Below are 22,461 nucleotides of genomic sequence, written 5' to 3' on the forward strand. Positions count from 1 at the left end.
CAAACGCCGCGTATTTGACACACTTGCCACAAAGTAGGAGTTAGAAGCGTTTTGAGGTCCATTAGAGTCTGGTACAGTTCAACATTCACATGAAAATACATTCCATTTTCCATATTCGCGCACGTGAAAAAGTACATACTGTCGAGTGATGGATGCACAGCAACGTTTAGGAGTATCCCGTACCTGGTCTAAGTTTAGGAGTCGTTTGTGAACGCACCCCTTTTAGTTTTTTTTTTTTTTTTTTTTTTTTTGCACAAGCCACAGCACTGACCTAAACCTACCTGAGAACATGTGGTCTTATGCATGAAGAAAAGTGAGCAAAGAATATCAAATCAAGTTGTGCCATGCTGATTTTTAGCAGATTTCATTTGAATCGTTCATGTCATGACTTTGGGTTGGGTTGGGACGGGGGGGGGGACGCCCTGTATTGGGGTCCACAGACCGGAAAGGTTTGAGAACCTTGCTCGAAACAAGCGCACATTAGATATATATAAAAACGGGCTTTTGTCCACCTTCCGCCGTCACTGTAATGAATCTCACAGGGGCGACATTTAGATAACGCGATTGACAGCTTTTTTGTTTGTTTTTGTCGCTTTGCACTTCAAGGTCAAGCTCTCAGACTCGCATGCTTGACATGTCCACAAAACAAACGACTTGAAGGCACCGTGACGCCCAAATGAAAGCGCCCGTGCTGGATTTTTTTCCACCCTCCTCTGCTGCGAGTTCTGAGGAGTGCCCGTCACGGTTTGGGCCGCGGAAACAAAACCCAAAAGGCTTCCCGTCTAAGTGATCAAGCGACATCATTATGGTGGCCTGCAGATGTTAGTGACAATAAACCCAACAGAAGAAGCAGAAACAAAAATACTTTTGACCTTATTGTCATGACCCAAAAAAAAAGAAAAACCCTAAACAATCTCAACATTATTCCAGATATTTGATGTCATCTTTCTGTTTAGAAATTAGCAGCAGCGGTTAACTATACAGTGGTTCTCAAACTGGAATCGCCGGACCCACCAGGGTCCCCAAGCTGTGGCTTTGGCGTCCACAAAAAAATATGTAATAAATGATCTCATTATTTAGAAAAGTGCATACCTGCTGCACACACTGGGACCATTGCGCCGTTAAAAAAAATATATATATATAAACTGATATAATTGTGACCTATCATCGCGTAATGATATCCCTGCATGAATCAGTGTTACTACAGAAATCAAATCCTATTTTTTTCTCTTAGTCAAAAGGCAAATTTTCCGGAATAAAAGTTATAATACTATAAAAATAAAGTCACGGGTGAGGTTTCAATCATTTGCCGCGCACTTGTGAGCACAGAAGTGCGGCTTAGCTCCGGCTTCTGGAACGATGGTGGAATGTCCGCTTCTGGAAAATAGAAAATGTTCCAAAAACTGGTCACGAGACCAGCAGAGTGGAAAATCTGAAGGGGACTGAGCCATAAAATGAAAAATACTGTTTTTTTTTTTTTTTTTTTTAAACGGCAAATAAGCAGGGCTTTCCACGAATGAGGAGGTTCCTCTCCAAAATTTGGAAATCCCTAAACCAGAATTATGCGAGGATTCAATGTGTCATGACTTTTTCAAGAAAACGCATCTGTATTTTCTAACCTTTTCACAAAAAAAAAAATATGAATTGGTTATTGTAAGATTCCAAGTTCTTTTTTTCCCTAAACAGAGCCCGCTTTTTAAATCTTCTCCTATTTGAAGGTGGGCTACACACGGTGGTTGTTTGACTGGTGTTAGGAAAACACTAATCAGGAGCCTAGTTTGACGCCCAAGCACCTGTTCAAATACTGCAGTTCGACGCAGATTTGCTCGTGCTCGCATGTTTCGTGGATACTCCCATTGCCGAGTGACACCTCAGCTCCCAAAAACGTGCAATTGCGTACGGAGGACGACGATTTCCGCCGTCATGAGGAGAGCCGCAATATTTACCGAACGGGAGGCGGTACAAAGTGTCTTTTCACTTAATGTGTTCGGCGACGGCCATTTCGCCTCTTTCCAGGTCCAGACCGTTCATAAACAAGCCGCAGTTTCGGGTCAGCTGTGAGGTCAGCCCCGGTAGCCCCGCCTCCTTGTCGCTCTTCTCTCGCTCCTCGCCGTGATTGGCTGACACCGTCCTTCGGGGCAGCGCGAATTCGGGGGCAGGGCTGAAACCCAGCTCGGACGACAGTTTGCGTTTAATGGAAGCGGCCCGCTGGAACTTGTCGTAGATTTCGACGCTCACTCGTCGCCGCGTTTCCTTCAGCTCAGCGGACACGTTGGCGGTCCATTCGGCCGCGTGGGCCCGGATCTCGCCGACCTGCCCAGAGAACACCGGCGGTCAGAGGCAGAAACGGCAGAAACAGGAGAAAACGGCGCGAAAGGGGAAGGTTCAGTTATACGCAACGTCATATTTCCCATTATTCGTTTACTGTTTAGATAATAAATACGCCCTAAATGTTTTCATGACAAAAATAAATAAATAAAACATTAGCCAGTTTTGAAATCCATGTTGAAGCTGCTGGGAGTGCTATAAACTAACTGTGAAGCCAGTATAGCCAATCGGAAGCCTGAAGATCATTCAAAATAATCATAAAAATACAGTATCCATACAGCTCTTCCGACCCACAGCTCGTGCCCGTAGGTGAGGGTAGGAACGTAGCTCGACTGGTAAATTGAGAGCTTCGGCTTTCGACTTAGCTCCCGCTTTACCACAATGGACCGATACAAATTCCGCATCACTGCAGACGCTCGGTCCATCTGTCGATCATGCGTTCCGTTATTCCTTCACTTGTGAACTAGACTCAAAGATACTAAAACTTCTCCACTTGCGGCACACTCTGCTGCAAACTGCTCCACTGAGCGTTGGAGTTCACAGCTTGATGAAGCCAACAGAACCACATCCTCTGCAAAAAGCAGAGATGCAATATTGAGGCCACCAAACTGGACCCCTCCCCCCGCCCCCTCTATGCCTCTGCTCCAGAATGTAGACATGATCCACGACATGAAGGGCCCGACTGTCATGAATGCTTTCATAAATCCAGCACGACGGCCATTGATAGTGTGCGCCAGGGGCGGTTTAAACCGGTTTTTGTATTTTCATAAATCACCGCTGCCTGGCTGATCTGAAAGGGAACAGACTGTGCCACTCTCGGTGTGTTTACACCAGACCTAAATCCCGGCCAATCAAAGCGGCTCCTCTCATTCCCTTTAAATGTGCCCAATCAAGCGAAAGTCTTGATGTCGACATTTTCATGAGGAAGCGGACGAAGTGTAATCGCTACAAACTGCCATGTGTGAGTCGAGTGTCGTCAGTGCTCTTAACTGCGTGACAGACAATGTGAGCGGCTACCCTTATCAAATATAGAATGAACTTCAACATGATCACGCAATTAGTATCTTTTGCGCTGCGCCACGATGAAATTCACCAAAATCGCGTTAGACAAGTGGACTGCCTTTCGCCAGGTTTTAGACGTGGTCCGCCTATCAATCCCTCCCAGCTGACTTTGGGCAAGAAACAAGGCACATGTTGGATTGAGTGGCATTTAATAATCTTGTTTTAATATAGTCTACCTTCTATTTTTGCTAAATAACATCCGTTGTGCCAAAGTACATCAAATCGGAATTCTTGTTGAAACACGAATTCAAGATATCTGCCATTGTGACTTCTGTAAAAAAAAAAAAACAACAAATATGTTTCACCTCTGGAGAAAAGCACGCTCCTTTGCATAAATTATGTTATATTTAGAGAACCAATGAGTCAAGGTGCACGTCCTGGTCAGGCCACGGTCATGCTTTACGCAATCCTTCTCTGGAGAGACTCACGCTAACCACCCGCGAGTGTGTTTAGTTTGCGTAAAGTCGATTGGATCAGAGAACACTTTCATCATCCAAACCACGTTAAGAGGGTGACAAAAGGCGACGAGAGGAGATGGCGCCGTGGTTGGAAATGGACACCGCGCTCAGACCGATGCCTATTACATAACGCGATGCATTCAGGGTAGCCAAAGGATGGCCTGCGGGTCACATACACACTGTGTTCTTCACTTCACGCCACCGAACATTTCCATTATTAGGATTATTATTATTATTAAAACTGCAAGAACTGGTTGAACGTGACTGAAATGTCATGAGATGTGCAGGGTTTCACAATAATACTAATAATAATATTAATGTTTCTGAGTACTAAGTGTAGTAAGACCAACCAAGTCGTACCAATACAGTATGTACCGTAATTTAACTTAACGTAACTTTTTTCACACGCTTTCAACACTGTGGTTTAGGCAGTGACGCAGCTAATTTATGCATTTTTTTTTCCAATGGCCGCAAGGGGGCACTCGAGTGGAAAAGGTAATAGTGAGACCGGTGGAATATATGTGCCGAGGAACTGACTTTTGCCAGTCCGGGCCTGTTAGCGCTGCACTAGCGTGTTACTGCCATGTCTCAGTGATATTTACCGTTGTGTGTGTTTTTTATTTTGTAACAGGTCCTGTTAGCGCGGCGATAGCATTAGTGCAGCAGCGCTAGTGTTAAATATCTCGTGTTTCAATGTGGGCCTGCGGTGTATGTATGTACCAAATGGTATTTCCTTTACAAATTTACTGTGTGAGGCTTATAACCAGGTGCGCTCTGTAGGCTGGGAATTACGGTACTTTATACATTGTGTTTTATGATAACCCTCAAGTATATACATTTCACATTGTTGCTGGAAAGCAAAGCGTGGAGAGTCCCTGTCACCGAAATGCAAAGGCACAATTAGCAATGATCGATCATTGGCAACATCCTCCTAAAATATTCATGTGCATTTCTCGTTCCCCCTTTGTGGGAATTCTCTTCTTTGACAAATGCACCATGTTTTCGTGGTTCAATAATACAAAAAAAAAAAAAAAAGAGTGCGGCATACAGTCTCACAAGCCTCACAAACTTATCCCAGGTAGCAGTTTTTCCACTACCGCCTGGTGGTAGCTCCGTCGCTTTTTTAAAAAAAATGACTTAATTCAAAAATCAATTGTGAGCATAGAAACTCGTCTTGTGCTGGTCGTCATCCAATCACAGGCCACGTGCAGACCAGCATTCCCGATCGCATTCAAACCCATCGTAAATTCTCCAGATTACAATGAACCAAACGTAGACCCAGGCAAGCGTGGGGAGAATCTATTCAAATCTTGCCCCAAAAAACCACGAGGCAGATGTGCTCACCGCTTTTCCACCGTACAGCATGTACATTATCATTTTGTCGAAAATAATGCTAATCTACGTAATTTGGTAGGAACTTCAGAGTGAGCAAACCTCTTCTTTGGTCCTCCTAGAAATGACTCTTAACCAGTCTCCGATCATGCTGAGGATGGCGGCAAAGTAGGCCAGTCCCACCAGAATCCAGAACCACACAACTGGTTTGTAGTAGTCCAAGTACTCGATTTCTGAGCCTCCTGCAGAAGCATGCGCGCAAAATGACACACCAGCAAGTTGCAAAGTCACTTTTTTTTGTCCGCCCTCTTACCCGCGACGAAGTCCCCGAAGCCGATGGTGGTCAAGGTGATGACCACGAAGTAGAGCGACTCCAGCGCCGACCAGCCTTCGATGTTCTGGAAGATGGCCGTCGGGAGCGCCACAAACAGCAAGCAGCCGAAGAGCACAAACAGCAGCGTCGAGATGACCCGGATCTTGGTCTGGCTGATGTTCCAGTGCTGCGGGAGGAGCGCAAAGGCGCACAACACGGGACGCAACGTTAGCGCTACGGACGGAAACGGGAACGTACACAACTCGGCTCTTTTCTCGAATTCGACATTTTCACGAGCCGCGCTGTGCCCCAAAGAAAATGTCACCCTTGTCGAGTTTAAAAGAATTCGGGCAAAAATAGTGACACTTAATATGACGGAATAAATCTGATTTACTTTCATTTTAATTAAACACTGTTCATTAAATTCAGTCAATTTAAACAAAGCCATTAAATAGAAAATAAGGAAATGACTATTGGAAATATGTAGGATTTAGTAAATCCAAATTTATATTTGACAATTTTAAGTAATTTACATGTACCAAGTATCTGAGTGATGTCATGTACATTTACAAAATAATGCTGGGATTAATTTACACATTTGTAAATTAAATTAAAATGTAATTTTAATTCATGAAATTATATTAAAATGAAATAAAAATATATAAACAGTAAATATACATCTACATTTACCAATTATACAAATATGTTTGATTTCTTTCGCACGCATTGTTGACTTTATGGAAAAAAAATATACAGTAATTCCATTTTAGTGACTCATTTGCAACTGAGGAAAATGCACATGCAAAATAATTTAAATGTGATTGGATCAACATCATGTCGTAAGCATTTTTTTTTTTTTGCATATATGCTACAGATGTTCCTTTCCCAAATATTCATTTAACCCTGTCACATTTTTAGTGCAGGGCCAAGAATATAAAATAAAATAATGATGCTGTTCATTTTTGATTTGTTGTCATTTGCTGTCATGTAAAATTTTACTACTGGGGATTTCCAATTTTTCTTATGTCTGCCACATTGAGCGGAGTCAAAATATTAGAAACAGCTATCAGTATGATAATAATATTCATATTGAGTGTCAATCAAAATGGAGTTTTGTTATTCTCCCGAGCTATTTGAGCCCATTTCGGTATTCCAACGTACTTAATGTTGTGATTGCTCAATTAGTTGAAAAAAAAAAAAAAAAACATTTGTCAAACATTCCGTCATCGAACCCAGGAAGAGGCCCGAACGACACAACAAGACATGACAAAGGACCCTTTCAGGAGCACTTTGCGACTGTCATCCAGAACAAATGGGTCCTGAAAGCCGCTCTGCTTTCAGGTGGCTGACATGATGAACTTTTGTCCTGATGTGCCGCCGCCGCCGTCATCGTCATATTTTTCTCACACACCCCTGTGCACCTCTTCATCGTTCACAACGCGGCTGTTGGCAGCGATTTGGGTTGGCTGTTGGGGGCTAAGGGACCAGGCCAACTTTTGATTGATTCATTGTCCTAAACCATTTAAGAACTGGCCAAACTCGTCCCCCCCCCCCCCCCAACCGCCCCGTCCCTGAACTTTGAATGATCAGTTAATCGTTTCTGTGCACTTATGTTAGCGTGGTGCCCTTAAAAAGCACACCAGCCCTCTCGAAACCACAGATGCTACACTAACATCATGTGACGGACGAGCCAAGGTGTCAACGTACCTGCAACTACAGTACTTTCACATCACCCACATGTGTACTCGTGTGTGGGACTGCGAAATGTACGCAACATCGTAAATGTTCATTACAACGTACAACTACAGTGTACATTCCTTGTAAACATGTTGTACTTTGAATCGTAGTTTAGTACGGAAGCTAGGAACAATAAAAAACATTGTTCAAAAATAGCCTTTGAAAACATACAAATATCCATCCATCCATCCATCCATTTTCTTTGACGCTTATCCTCACGAGGGTCACGGGGATTGCTGGGGCCTATCCCAGCTGTGAACGGACACCCTGAACTGGTTGCCAGCCAATCGCAGGGCACATGGAGACAAATCACAATCACACCTAGGAGCAATTTAGAGTGTCCAATTAATGTTGCATATTTTTGGGATGTGGGAGGAAACCGAAGTGCCCGGAGAAAACCCACGCAGGCACGGGGAGAACATGCAAACGCCACCCAGGTGGGGCCGGGATTGAACCTGGGTCCTCACGACTGTGAGGCCAAACCTTTACCAGCTGTTCCACCGTGCCACCCATACAAAGATCAATGTTCATGCTTGGATGTTTCAAGAGAAGCGTATTTAAAAAAAATGAGAATGAACATTGTTCAAAGAAAATATTATTTCTTGACACTAATTTCTTCTTTTGAGAAAGGTTTGTCTTCTTTTGGGGAAAATGAATAATGCCAAAGTCGGAATGATGCAGCGCATTTTTTTTTTACTACACTAAAGGTAAGAGAAAATTGACATTCATTTCATGTCATTTAATTTTGTATTTTGGATCGGATAAATATAATATATCATTATCAGGATATAATGTTTAGTCCATATCACACAGTGCCCAATATGCAAAAATATATAAAAGATCTCTCATACTTGTGAATTATGTTTTGAACATTTAAGAGATCTGGGGAAGTGATTGATAATTCTCTGAACGATCTGAATATTTTGAAGTTTGAATGGATTGAAAAGGCGAAGGAATGTGGAAGGATGAAAAAAAACCACATCAAATTGGGAATTTTCGTGCGTACAGTGTGACATGTTGGGAATTTTGGGAATATGGAAAATGGTGAATGAGGTGAACAGCTTGAATTTAGAATAGGAAAGACCCTTAATTTGAGTGCGTGAAATGCGGAATTTTGGGAAAAGTAGTACAGTACTCCTGTAAAAGCAAAATAATAACAATAATAATAATTCCTCACATGTCCAGAATTTTTGGAAACTGTTGAAGTGGTCTCAATCAATTGAGAAATGCAGAAGAACGTGCCTCGAATAACAATTGAAAACTAACTTTTCAAGGGGGGGGGACTAAAATACTGCGTGTGTGAACGCTCTTCAGCATTTACACAAATATCAGGTTGGCTGTCTTGTAAGTAAAAAGTCTTCCCGTGACAGCGTTGCTGTCCGGAGTGCTTTTGTGTCAATTATTAAAGGCGCCTTTTACACGCGTGTGTCTGTGTGTGTGTGTGCGTGCGTGCGTGTGCGTGTGCATGTGTATGTACGCTGTGTGTTCACCTGCACTCACCACAAACATCTTCTCCACCCTGGCGATGATTTTCCCGAAGATGGTGCCCAGCTGGTCGCCCACGCCGGCCAGCAGGAATCCGAAGAGGGGGATGCCCAGCAGAGCGTAGACGATGCAGAAGATCCTGCCGCCTTCCGTGTGGGGGGAGATGTTGCCGAAACCTGAGAGGCCCCAGAGCGACGTCAATTCCACGTACTGTGCACTACTCGATGGCCCGCTGCTTGTCCCCGCACTAGTAAAGTCTTCGTCCTCACAATTCAGCGCACTAGTAGAAAGACCGCGTCACACTAATCATGTTTTTTTTTTTCTTTTCTTCAACTGTGTGCACATTAGCAGGACAACTTTGGAATCACAGGAGGACAGTGAAAACCCGTCTAACGGGATAAGCCAAAAGGAAAGGAAGAAGAAGAAGAAGATCCTACTAGTGAGGTCAAACAGTGTACTAGTCCATGGAACTCAAGGTGGATATCAAGTATATTGAATAAAGGTGAGAGTAATTTGAGATTCTAGTTGACTATATCCTTTATGTATCTTAAGGTCCATGTATTGTGATATTTTTCCTCACTGGTAGCACAAATCAGTGCACTAGCAAAACAACTAGTGTGCACTAGTAGAACGACTTACTAGTAACTTTTTTTTTCTCCCATTACTGCCTTCCAATACTGTATGATATTTCCAAACACTAAGTCGGTCAGTCGTTGTACACGTTAGCTGTGAGACAAAACTATGCACTAGTTAACATCTGTGCACTACGAATACAAGCTACTATAAATTTATATCACTACTCGCATGCAGTTGTCAACTCCTGCACATTCCTGCCTCACTAGTTGATCCACTAGTATTCAAAAGTATACTGAATTGTGCAAACTGCTCATAAACAAGCATAAGGTACATGTACTAGTATGCTGTCTGTCCTCACTATGAAGACAATTGCGTGCACTAGTAGAATGACGATGGCACACTAGTAGACAGACTGTCTTTTCCTTACTGCCTTCCACTACTGTGTGACAACTACAGTACAAACTACTTGGAAGGTGTAATTGAGTACTAACAGGACAAAAGTGGAACTAGTAGTGGGAAAAAAAATCATTACAAAGAAGATGCAGTTGTTTCACTTTTTTGCGTGCCGAAATGTCGTACAAATGCGGAAGATGAATGTAATTGTACCGTAATTTCCAGCCTACAAACCGGGACTTTTCCACACGCTTTCAACCCTGCGGTTTATGCGGTCACGTGGCGCTCGCGTTAGCACACCTGGTTTTCAGCCACAGTACAATTTTTAGGGGAAATCCAGTGGTTTGCATGAACAATGTATCCAATAAGTCATGTAAAATGTACTCTATTTTGACAATGTGACGTTAAATCCTCCTTCATTTAATAATGTTTTGAGAAGATTTTTATCGACAATTACAAATTTTCAGGGGCGCTACCATTTTTGCGAGTCACGTGACCTACGTCCGCAGATGTGACGTGGAAGCTGCCGCACTAAAGGCTCGATTACGTTGTGCCCAGTGCCGATTTCTCGGATTTATCCTTGCTCCCTGGCACCTGGAGCTTGCTCGCCGGGGCGCGAGCTCACGGCTCCTCCGAGCCCCGGAACTGTGTCGCTCACAGCTGTGTATGGAAGTATTTCTCTGTCTTCCTCCTGCTATTTCTTCATCAGATGAGGATCAATCCGAGAAATCAGCACTGGGCATAAATGGTGACCCACGTAATTGAGCCTTTATTGCGGCACGGTACACGTCACATCCGCTCACGTGACTCATCTGACTCGCGAAAATGGTAGCGCCGCTGAAAATTCGTAATTGTCGATAAAAATCTCCACGAAGCATGATTAAATGAGAGAGGATTTAACATCACATTGTCAAAATAGAGTACGTATTACATGACCCATTGGATGCATTGTTAATGCAAACCAGTGGATTTCCCCTTTAAAGATTTTAACAATAGCGCCGCGCTAGAGTTAAACTCTTTCCGTGTACCGAGGCTTTCAACCAGGTGCGCTCTGTAGGCTGGGAATTACGGTACCTGGATGCCGAGAATAAGGACTACATCTCAAATGATTTTCCTTCTTCTTTCGGTAATTCGTTGGATCAGTGAAGTTCCGCCTGTCGCTATTTTCTACACAGCGCACTGCACCCTTAACTTCTTACAGACTAATGTTAATGAGAATATCGAGAAATTTTCCAGAAGTACAGTGTGTACGTAACTCGTGCAAAAGAATGTTGGCAGACATTTGTGGGAATTATTGCCCAGGCAGACTCGCCGGCTGTACGCTGACGTGTTTAAATGACCACGGACGACAAAAACCGAGCAGCAGGACTCAATCATGGGCCAGTACACACAATAGATGCCGTGTAATTGCATGTGGTACACACACACAGAACAGCTCTGTACTACAAGATAGATGACGATCTGTGTAGAGTATTACTTGTAATGCACTTCAAGCGGTAAAGACAAAAACCCAAACATGGATGGATAATATTTGCGTGCGCGCCGTGTTACATAACAGGACTTAATACTGCAAGACGTCGATGATGTTTCTTTTGTCATCGATCCGACATCTGTTTCCTGCAAGTAATCAAACTAGTGCACTGCGGCGCTCTCGCGAACACACGTCGGCCGTACGTCGTACTGTTTGCGGGTCCTACCGATGGTCGTGATGACGGTCCCGGCGAAAAAGAAGGCGGAGCTGAGGTCCCACAGGCTGCTGGGGTTGCTGAGCGTTCCCGAGGGGTTCACCCCCGAGCGGATGGCCGACACGACTTGCTGGAGCGAGAGGAGACAGACACAAAACACTTTCAACTTGGGACGCTTGTATCGCGGGAAGGGGAATGCAAAAAAAATGTGAGCAAACAATGGAAAAGTCAGACGATATGGAACTGAAACCAAACATCAATGAGCATCTAAGATTATTTTACTTTTTTTTTAATGCCACCATAGTAATGCACCGGTGTTGGCAAAAAAAAAAAAAAATAGTGTCAATAACAACAGAACTTAAAATTGGACTTGTTATGATGCATCGCTGTTCACTGTAGCCACACCACATACTTATTTTCAAATGTTATTGTATGGTGGTTAACTTATTTTTACGCTTGTAAGACAATCAAGAATGTTAAACCGCACAAAGAGAAAGCCTCCCACTCCAATTCCTTAAAAAAAACTATGGTTCTGTTACTTGTTATATAAGTATTTATTTTTTTATTTTTTTAACTCTACAGTTTAACAAGTTGACTTCCGGTTACCGAACTGGTGGCAACAAATCGAGGAGGCTCCGACCTACATGACCGTACTTGTGGAAAAATACAGAGAAGGTCAGAAGGAGCTACGTTGTGACTTTGTGGATCCAGAGAAAGCCATGACAGAGTACCAAGAGAGGAACTGCGGTACTGCATGCGCAAGTCTGGTGTGGCGGAGAAATAAGTTAGAATAGTACAGGACATGTATGAGGGCAGCAGAACAGCGGTGAGATGTGCCGTAGGTGTGTCAGAAGAATTTAAGGTGGAGGTGGGACTGCATCAGGGTTCCGCGCTGAGCCCCTTCCTGTTTGCGGTAGTAATAGATGGGCTGACAGATGAGGTTAGACTGGAATCCCCTTGGACCATGATGTTCGCAGATGATATTGTGATCTGCAGTGAAAGCAGGGAGCAGGCGGAGGAACAATTAGAAAGATGGAGGCACGCACTGGAAAGGAGAGGAGTGAGGATTAGCTGAAGTAAAACAGAATATATGTGCGTGAATGTGAGGGGCAGAGGAGGAAGAGTGAAGAGATATAGTGAGGGTGGACGACTTCAAATACTTGGGGTCAACAATACAGAGCAATGGAGAGTGTGGTAAGGAAGTGAAGAAACGGGTCCAAGCAAGGTGGAACAGCTGGCGGAAGGTGTCTAGAGTCCTACGTGACATAAGATTGTCACCTTGGATGAAGGGCAAAGTTTATAAAACAGTGGTGAGGCCGGCCATGATGTACCGATCAGAGACGGTGGCAATGAATTGACAACAGGAAGCAGAACTGGAAGTGGCAGAAATGAAGATGTTGAGGTTCTCGCTCGAAGTGAGCAGGTTGGCTTGGATTAGAAATGAGCTCGTTAGAGGGACAGCCAAAGTTGCATGTTTTGGAGACAAGGTCCGAGAGAGCAGACTTTGATGGTTTGGACATGTCCAGAGGCGAGAGAGTGAGTATATTGGTAGAAGGGTGTTGAGGGTGGAGCTGCCAGGCAAAAGAGCGAGAGGAAGACAAAAGAAAAGGTTGATGGATGCTGTGAGGGAGGACATGAAGACAGTGGGTGTTAGAGAGGAAGATGCACAAGATGGGCTTAGATGGAAAAACATGACACAGTGTGGTGACCCCTAACGGGACAAGCTGAAAGGAAAAGAAGAAGTCTACAGTTTAACACACGGGAGGGATCAACTAGCATCCCAGTATGGAATGCATTCAAATCAAATATATATATTTTTTTAAAAATACAGTTGGAGACTCGCACCCGCACACCTGGCGGACTCGTGATGTTCTTATCAAATGTCAAGAAAGCCAAGAATGCCCTTTATTGTAATCATCCAAAAGGAGGAAACCACAGAAGAAACCATGCTTCGCTTTATAGCCACAGCTACATATTGAATTCCATTTATAGTGACGCATTATTATTAAACATAATATATGTACACTGTTTGTACCATATTGGTATGGATTAGTAGCTGCTGGCTGGTCCTCACTTCATGCCCTAGGAAGAGTAACTTTTGTTGTGGAATCTCGAGTGATATGACATCTCATTTTTGATTGGCTGTTGGACTTTAATCTGTGGTTCTAATTTTATAAATCACAGCAAAACTAGTAAACGTGCAGAAAATGATTCGTCGAACCCTGCACAGTTGGTGTCGGTTCAGCCTAGTGAGCAGCTTGCCTGAGAGGGTCCACAGTCCGAGAAAGTAAAGTAAGTAGCTGTTCTGGGTCCTCTCACATGCACAAAGTGTCAATACAGTGGAACCTTGAGTTACAAACTTCATTTGTTCTGTTACTCTCTTCTCAAACTGAAATATTCACAAACTGAGGTAATGTTTACCATTGAAATGAATGGAAATTCAATTAATCCGTTTCAGTTGCAGAATGCTATTTTTGCCCTGTTTTGCTGTGTAGTTAAAACAATGTGCAATAGAGAAATAGGCAAAAACACAATTTGTGATGTATCGGTACTTTACCTTAACGAGATCCTCCAGCTGACTGTAGTTGACGCAGGAGTGTTTAGCCAGAAAATCCAACTTCTGATTGAAGATGGCCAAACGTTGAGCACTGATGGACAAAAATATTCGTCACCACCGTTCATTCATTTGCACAGAGACAATTCGAAATATCTGCTTGTTTGTGGCTGGGTGGAGCCAAAATCCAATTCTAGTTACCCGTGTGTAGTGGCGTACTTTATTCTGCCCAACGTCCGATTCATTACGTACAAGGAGTTGAAATGTCAATATTTGAAGAAACAGCAAGTGCCCAGTTACTACTACGACTACATAGTGATTGAAAAGTCACTCCCTATTTTAAAATGCCAGTAATTTTTTTTAATTCATTATATATTTTTATTCTTGAATCGTATGCAAATTTGAGGAACAATACAGCATGGTTTGACTTTTGACGGATTCTAGGTCTATTCATATCATTCCATCCATCCATCATCCATCCATCCATCCATCATCCATCCATCCATTTTCTTCGCCGCTTATCCTCACAAGGGTTCCATCCATCCATTTTCTTCACTGCTTATCCTCACAAGGGTTGCGGGAATGCTGGAGCCTATCCCAGCTGTTAACAGGCAGGCGGCGGGGTACACCCTGAACTGGTTGCCAGCCAATCACAGGGCACATGGAGACAAAGAACAGTCGCTCTCACAATCACACCTTGGGGCAATTTAGATTAGTCCAATTAATGTTGCATGATTTTGGGATGTGGGAGGAAACAAGAGTGCCTGGAGCAAACCCACGCAGACACGGGTAGAACATGCAAACTCCACACAGGAGGGGCCGGGATAGAACCCGGAACCTCAAAATTGTGAGGCCAAAGCCTTACCAGCTGATCCACCGTGCCGCTCATTTCATTCCATGAATGCTATTTTCTGAACAACAATAAATACATAATTGATGAGTATTTTTGAAAAAGGATTTTTTTTCAGACGCTTGTACAGTACGAGCAAAAATAGACTCGTCAAGGTGATGCTGTGAGCTGGGGGCAAAGGTCACGCCAGTGTTTGTTCATTTTCAATCGCTCCTTTTTCTTTTCCCACAGATCACGCGCTTCGCATGTCCACCTGCCGGGAGGGGGGGGGGAGAGGGGGGTGGTCTAACTTTTTCCAAACGCGACTGACGAAGTATGCGGGAGTGGGAAAAGAAACGGCTAGAACGGAATGCTGCAGCCGCATCCGACCAGTGAGCGGGCGTCAGCACAGCTCGGCCCTCAGAAGTTCCGGGGCCTTCCAGAAAGAGCACAGCGGCGAGGAAGAACTAAATTGGACGCTCCGGGAACGTTTTGAGCCCCGGCACATTTGAGTGGAAGTGCAGCGGATTTTTCATTGCGGCACGGTAAATAGGAAAGTTCCTGAAAAAGTCAAATAGTGGACAACTGTGCTCTACTGTACAGTTTGTTAACCTTATTTAGCTCAGTTTTACAGCAAAAAAAAAAGTAAAACTTCAAGCAAAATAAGTTATTTTACTTTTTTTTTTTTTGATGCAGCTCCTCCTCCATTGTTTTTTTTTTTTTTTTTTTTACCTTTCGTGAGGCTGTTCCAGTGACCTGAAGACCGCCGCTCCCATCACCAGGTAGAGCACCACCAAAAGAAAGATGGCGGTCACCGTCTTCCTTTTCATCACCGTGGCGACCACCTGCAACACTTCAACCGGTCAGTGGGGGGGGGGTGTCACCATGGAAAGCATCTTGCTCAATCGGACGCTTGGCACCTCGCTTTCCTCTCGCGGGGTCAGCGTGATGGACTTGGTGGAGAAGGAGAGGCGGGGCTTGTTGTTGTGGGTGGCCGTTTTGGGGTCCAGCAAGTCTGGAGCTGCCACTGATTTGGGAAACAACACAAAACAGCAACCCCACAACCACCCCAAAAAAAAAAAAAAAATCATTACTTGGAATTTGTGTTTTCCAACACTCTCTCTCACCTCACTTGCTGCGGCCATTGAGTTGTTAATTTTAGAAGTCTTTATAAATAAATCACACGCAAGGTTTTGAAATGGCCTTTCGGTCCTTACACAAGCAAACACGTGAATGGCGAATGGCGGCGCTGCCACTTTCAGAAAGATTACAAAAAGTGCGTACACAGCAAAACAAAAAGCATATTTAGAGCAGCCAAATATGCCAACATTATTGTGGTTTGCAACATTTTTACAAACCTCTTGTTTTTTGCTGCCCAAGTACCAGCATCATGACCAATAGGAAAATACAGCAGTGTAGCACACCCAAGTGTTCATCAAATATGAGGTTTTCTTCCTTATTTACATTATGCGCAGTTGTTAAAAAAAAACTACTGAATGATTCAGTCAAATTGTCACACACACATTGACTAAAAATGGCATCTCAGTACGAATAATAATATAATAACTCGTGGCAAATGTGTCACACTGTACTTCAAAAAATGTACAGACTGGATGAAAAAACATTTCAAGACGATGTAACATTACGAACATTTAATTCAGTTATTGTTTTCATGTACCGCTAGAGGGAGCCAGCGTACCACTAACAGTTCGCATCCCATAATTTGAGAATACTGTACTGTACTGTACACCATGCAACAATTTCCAGTAAGAGCTTTTTTGTTACCTTTTCACACACTCACGCAACAATTTGTGGCAAGAATTAATATGTGCTGTCATTAGCAGGTCACAAAACTGTTTTACTTGGACCAAAAAAAATAGTTTGAAGCATCTCATTTCTAACAAGTTTTCACTACTCAGCTTTAAAGCAATTGTCGGTCTTCATTTGTTATTTTAGAAGTCTGCCATTAAAAAAAAGAAGAAGAAAAAAAAGAGTCTACAAAGATAGTCGCCATCAATTTGATGCTTTACAACTACTGTATATATATATATATATATATATATATATATATTTTTTTTTTTTTTTTTTTTGGGGCTGCAAAACTGTACATTAGGCACGCATACATAATCTAATGCCACAAAAGAAGTGTTTTACTAATTAAATATTACACTAACAAATGACTGTCAAAGAGTTTTAACAATCTCGCAAATAAAATTAGACCAACACTACATGACAGTTTTGATTTTCTTCTTTTTTTTAATTTATTTTCTAACAACTAATTGTGGTGCTTATTGGGTGAGTTTCTAGACGCTTCCCGTACTAAATGAAAATAAGATTAAGAAACCCGATGCCAAGAAGTGTTAGAAAGTGGCGGCGGTGGCGGCACTGACTTGTAAATGAAGCCTATCCGATACCCTCTGCGCTCCTCTTGTCCTCATCCGCGTTTCGGGGAATCTTTCCTCCTCCTGGGCTCTCCTCGGTCTCCGTGGCGGTCCTCCTCGTCCTCCCCCCTCCTGCTCCTCCTCCTCCTCCGCCTTTGAGCACCTCTCTCCTCTGCAGAGGCCGAGCCGGCGGCGGAGCCGATGGAGGAGCTCCACGTGTGCCACACTAGCGGGATGTTTCGCTCTCCTCCATGCACGCCGCTCCACTGTGCAACCTCAGTGAATGAGGGGTGGGATAAAACAGAGGGGGGAGGAGAGGGGGGAGTAAGAGGTGGAGAGAGATGGGTGGAGAAACACAACACACACACACACACGTTCTCTAATGGGGGAAAAAAAAAAATGCCAGTTCAGAATGGCAAATAAATCCTCGCCTAATATGAGTTGTGTACATCTCTTTTGAAAACTTTTAGGGTTCACCAAGAGGACAACTGGTTAGCGCATCTACCTCGCAGTTGTTCGGACTGGGGTTTGAATCCAGCCTTGTCTGTGTTGCATCTTCTCCCTTTTCCTGGATGGGTTTCTCCTCCCGTTTTTCTCCCACATCCCCTAAAAACATGCGTGATAGGTCAATCGAAGACTCTAAATTGCCCAAAGATGGCTGGGATAGGCCCCCGCACACTCACGACCCTAGTGAGGATAATCAGCATAGAAAATGGCTTGATCATTTCAGGTGGATTAAAGAACTCGATTCACAACCCTTTGAAACGTCTTTGTCCTCTGTGCATAACCAAAACAAGACCAGATGGAGTAAATATTTAACACTACAAGAACCACCACAGATATCAGACCTTTGTAAACTAGAAAAAGAAATATGATACATAAAGAAATTCATTTTTTTCCCACAGCAAGAAAAAATACATTCTGCTTTTCACAGGTTGCCAGAAGCTTTGGTGCATTTTTTTTATATTGTTGCTTGGATTTTGGCGTGAGCCAGTAGATGTTTTGTGCACATGTGCAAGCAACCATTTACGGAAAGTCCACTTGGACAAACTTGTCACCGTTTTTAATCGCCATCATTTTCTCCATCACTACATCACTGAGCATCTTTGAGGAAATAGTTGACATATGTATTGTCTTTATTGTCGATGTTGGTTACTAATTATTCCCTAGTAGTTATCATAGAAGTTATTAGCTGTATTCTTTTATTGTTCACTCGCTGCTTGTGATTCATGGCTTGTTGCCCACTTGTGCAGTCTGGTGGGGAATGCACGTCATTGCCCATTGAAGTCAAGAAGATGGCAGTGTAGAAAGAAATTCAGTCATTTGCCTCATTGTGTTTGCATCAGGCACTAAACAGCGTTAAAAAAAAAAAAAAAAGACGGTGTGTGTGTTACTGACAGGAAGGAGCAGAGTGGCAGGAAAAATGCAATGGTGCAGTTAAAAAAAAATTAAAATTAGGTCTCATTTTTACAAGCAGCCAGTTTCAGCGGTTATTGAAATGTTAAAACTGTAACTTGCCCTTGCCTAGATCAGATTTTTGGAGTTTGCTTTGCAGCTGCACTTTGAAAGGGAGGCTGGGGGGTGTGGTGGGGGGTGACTGCACTGCACACATTCTACATGCTGCAGGCCTGAGAACTTGCGTGACTGTTTTTTTGTGTTGGCAATGCAGGTGTTGATTGACATATGGCGATCACATGCGTTCTCATGGAAATAATCGGTCGCAGTGCCACCCAATGAAGACAGTATTTGCAAAGTTATGAGGATCATGTATGTTAAAAACAAAGCACTGTTTGTCAAGCCCTCAGTTCCTATGTCCAAATTCTGTCAATATATTTATGGAAGTAAAAAAGTGCCACCAGATTTGAATTTGAAATGCCACAGAAAACAGGATTTGAATTTGAAATGTAAACTGATCACATTTTCAATAGTTGCTAACATTTCGCTGTCTAAAATTCACCGTCCGTGCCACCAGGCAGGGTTACTTCAGGTCAGACCCTGACTTACTGGTGGCACGGACGGTGAATTTTAGACAGCGAATTGTAGCCGGTTGAATTTTAGACATTGAATTGTAGCAAGTATTGAAAATGTGATCACTTTACATTTCAAATTCAAATCCTGGCGGCACATATTTACTTCCATACATAATTTTTTTTCCCACAAATGACTGACGACATTTTTAAATTGCCTTTTTTCCCCCTTGAAAAGTCCCACACCAGCTCTATATTGTGTTTTGAAAAGCATCACAAATTATCTATCTATCTATCTATCTATCTACTATCTATCTATCTATCTATCTATATCTATCTATCTATCTATCTATCTATCTATCTATCTATCTATCTATCTATCTATCTATCTATCTATCTATCTATCTATCTATCTATCTATCTATCTATCTATCTATCTATCTATCTATCTATCTATCTATCTATCTATCTATCTATCTATCTATCTATCTATTTACCTTTTTTTCGCGCTTTTTCTGTCATGTTTGGCGTCGTTTTGAGACGTGCCTCAAACGCGTGTGGTGTGTTGCGCTTTGCTGAGCTGGCACTGCCCTCCTCTTGATTGGCGTCCCTGCTGGCTCTCCGACACTCCGCTCCTGATGAGAAATTAATAGCAGTTTAAATCTTCATGCGCCCACCTGCTGACTCCCCCCCAACACACACAAACAGACACACAAACATTAATTACACGCCCATTTGTTCTACCAAAGATAGACGTGTGTGCGTCACATTCAGTTGCACACTCAATGATGTGTTTCTTTGCGTGTGTTGTGTTTGTGATGTAACAGGTCGAAGTGAGCATTCAGTAACACGGGCTGCTTCCTGAAGGAAACATTCCAAAATACGTCCCTTTCCACAATACCAGTAAGTATTATGCGCACTATATACAGGTATAAATACATGCACGGTTGCTATGCACGCGCATTCTTTGTAGTGGCCACAAGAGGGAGACTACAATGGGTTGTCAGGTTGGAAGTAAGTCTGTGAGGAAAATGAGGCCAAGTTATTTCACATCTCAATCAATATATTTCCATCCATTTTTGATCCAGCTTATCCTCAGCGTGGTTGCAGGAGTCTACCAGAGAAGCATTTGGAAGAGGATTCTGGGTGGAGCCTGGACTGGTCACTAGTCAATTGCAAGGTTCCCATCGACAAATAAATGTGCACACCCGCATTCACAAGTCATCTTGAATCTGGGAGGTCATTTTGTGGATCAAATTGACTAGAACACAACAAAAGTAGCATTTAGTGAAGATTCTGTATGTAGAGTGGATATTAAAAAAAAAAAAAAGTCTACACACAGGTGTTCAAATACAGGGTTTATAAGGTAAGAATTCCCCCCCCCCCCATCCATCCATTTTCTGAGCCGCTTATACTCACGAGGGTTGCGGGAATCCTGGAGCCAATCCCAGCTATCATTAGGCAGGAGGCGGGGTCCACCCTGAACTGGTTGCCAGGAAATCGCAGTGCACAAAGACACAAACAACCGCACTCACAATCACACCTAGGGGCAATTTAGAGAGTCCAATTCGTGTTGCATGTTTTTGGGATGTGGGAGGAAACCGGTGTGCGCGGAGAAAACCCACACAGGCACGGGGAGAACATGCAAACTCCACATAGGCAGGGCTGGGATTTGAACGCTCTACAGCTGCACCACCACGTTGCTGATTTATAACCAGTCCAAGTCTTAAAAATTTTTTTTTGAGATGTGGAAGTAAAAATAAACACCTTAGAACATTTGGTTGCACAAGTCTTCACACCCTCTTATACATGGGGATATGGCTCTCCTCGAAAGGACCTATCACATCCAAAACGTGGCAAATGGAGGTCAGCACACATTGGCCACAACATAAAGTGCCTCAAAATAACAACAGATAAAGTTCAGGTTTTTCCTGACTTTTTTTGTAGTTACATCTTGCGATACTAGCCATAGTACAAAAACAGATCCATCAGAATCAGAGGGATGTCATTGCTAAAAAGTGTCAGTCAGGAGAGGGGTTCATTATTTTGCGTCACCAAAACGTGCCGTTTGAACAGGGGTGTGTAAACTTTTCACAGCCACTGTATATAAATGCATCTGAATTCAATAACAATTATATTCAATCTTCCATCCTAAAGTAGAGGATCCCCCTAATTTAGTGGGTCTTTTTCAACTTTTTGTCACGATAGGTGCCAGATGAGCGCATCAAAATAATTGGATAAATTACTTAAAATATCATGCCACACTGAGCACGGAGCATTAAGTAATCCTCTTACTAATAATTGTGGAAGTGGACATTGTTTAAAAGAAATGGCTGCTATTGTAATTTGATAGCGTGCACCGATGTTGGTGTCTGTTTGCACTTTATTAGCACTGCACTATTGCCAAAAAGTGACAAATATCGGCTTTGATTGGGCATTCTTGTCACAAACGCGGCTGCGCTCACGTGGGTGTTTGCGCATAGGTGGCCGCGGTCCTCGTGTAGACTCGCAGAGAGTATCCACAAATACCTGCGGACTAATAACCATAATGGAGGCTGGGTCTGAACGTCCCGGCAGCATGCTGGGCCGCAATTAGTCGCCCGTGATGAAGCGGAACTGCCCTCTCAGTGTGCGCTGTACAAGAAGTGCACTCATGTTGCCAGAGTGCAAGAGAAACATCCTCTCTGTGCATGGCAATGGTGCGCTGTTTTGTGTGCGCGCACGTGTGTGTGTATACGTGTGTGTTATTGTACTGTCGCACAATTAGTGCTTCCTGGCTGTCCAGTTGTAATGACCAGAAACTCATAATAATAGGCTTGTGGAATGTGGCGCTAACTAGTTCAAACAAACTCAAGTGTATGGAAATGCCTGGAATTTTTCTGCGTTTGTGTGTGCGCGCGCACGTGAGTGTATTGTCCATCTTATCCATGCTATATAAGACCGGATCAAACTGGACCAAAAATGCTGACGTTATCATTTACATTTTTGTCACATTATCAGTTCATTGGTGTTCATCGTCTGAGGTAAACTGACACAGTTTATTAATCCCTTGTTGCAAATTTTAAATAGCAGACTGGGAAAAAAATTTAACCTTCCGACTGTTCGTGAATTCTATTTTATATGAGGAAAAACGCCCACCACCCTAAAGGGGGGCGCACCTACAGCTTCCGAACACCTGATATGAATTGAAAATACATGTACAGTGAAAAAAATGTCAACAACAGCAATAAAATAAACGTGGCTATCGTTCAAAAAGTTGACCAGATTGAGCAAAATTGCCCCACACAAGTCTTAGACAATAAATTTGCTGTTGACCCGCGATTTATCATTCTTACGTGGTTCAGTACTGAGATGACACAAC

At 43.1% G+C, this 22,461-nt stretch overlaps 1 protein-coding gene across 1 annotated transcript; it reads right to left on the reverse strand.

Annotated features, from left to right (window-relative positions):
• Nucleotides 1-242: 242 nt before the first annotated feature.
• LOC133497758 (potassium channel subfamily K member 2-like) lies at nt 243-15,788 on the reverse strand. Its single transcript, XM_061813909.1, has 8 exons — nt 15,673-15,788; nt 15,485-15,597; nt 13,927-14,017; nt 11,382-11,499; nt 8,731-8,891; nt 5,494-5,680; nt 5,283-5,422; nt 243-2,313 (listed from the first exon to the last, which is right to left on the reverse strand). Exons 2-8 carry the CDS (start codon nt 15,580-15,582, stop codon nt 1,975-1,977), a joined length of 1,134 nt encoding a protein of 377 aa, XP_061669893.1. The 5' UTR covers nt 15,583-15,597; nt 15,673-15,788; the 3' UTR covers nt 243-1,974.
• Nucleotides 15,789-22,461: the final 6,673 nt, after the last annotated feature.

Source organism: Syngnathoides biaculeatus, chromosome 3 (genome assembly GCF_019802595.1).
Source record: "Syngnathoides biaculeatus isolate LvHL_M chromosome 3, ASM1980259v1, whole genome shotgun sequence".
Taxonomy (NCBI): domain Eukaryota; kingdom Metazoa; phylum Chordata; class Actinopteri; order Syngnathiformes; family Syngnathidae; genus Syngnathoides; species Syngnathoides biaculeatus.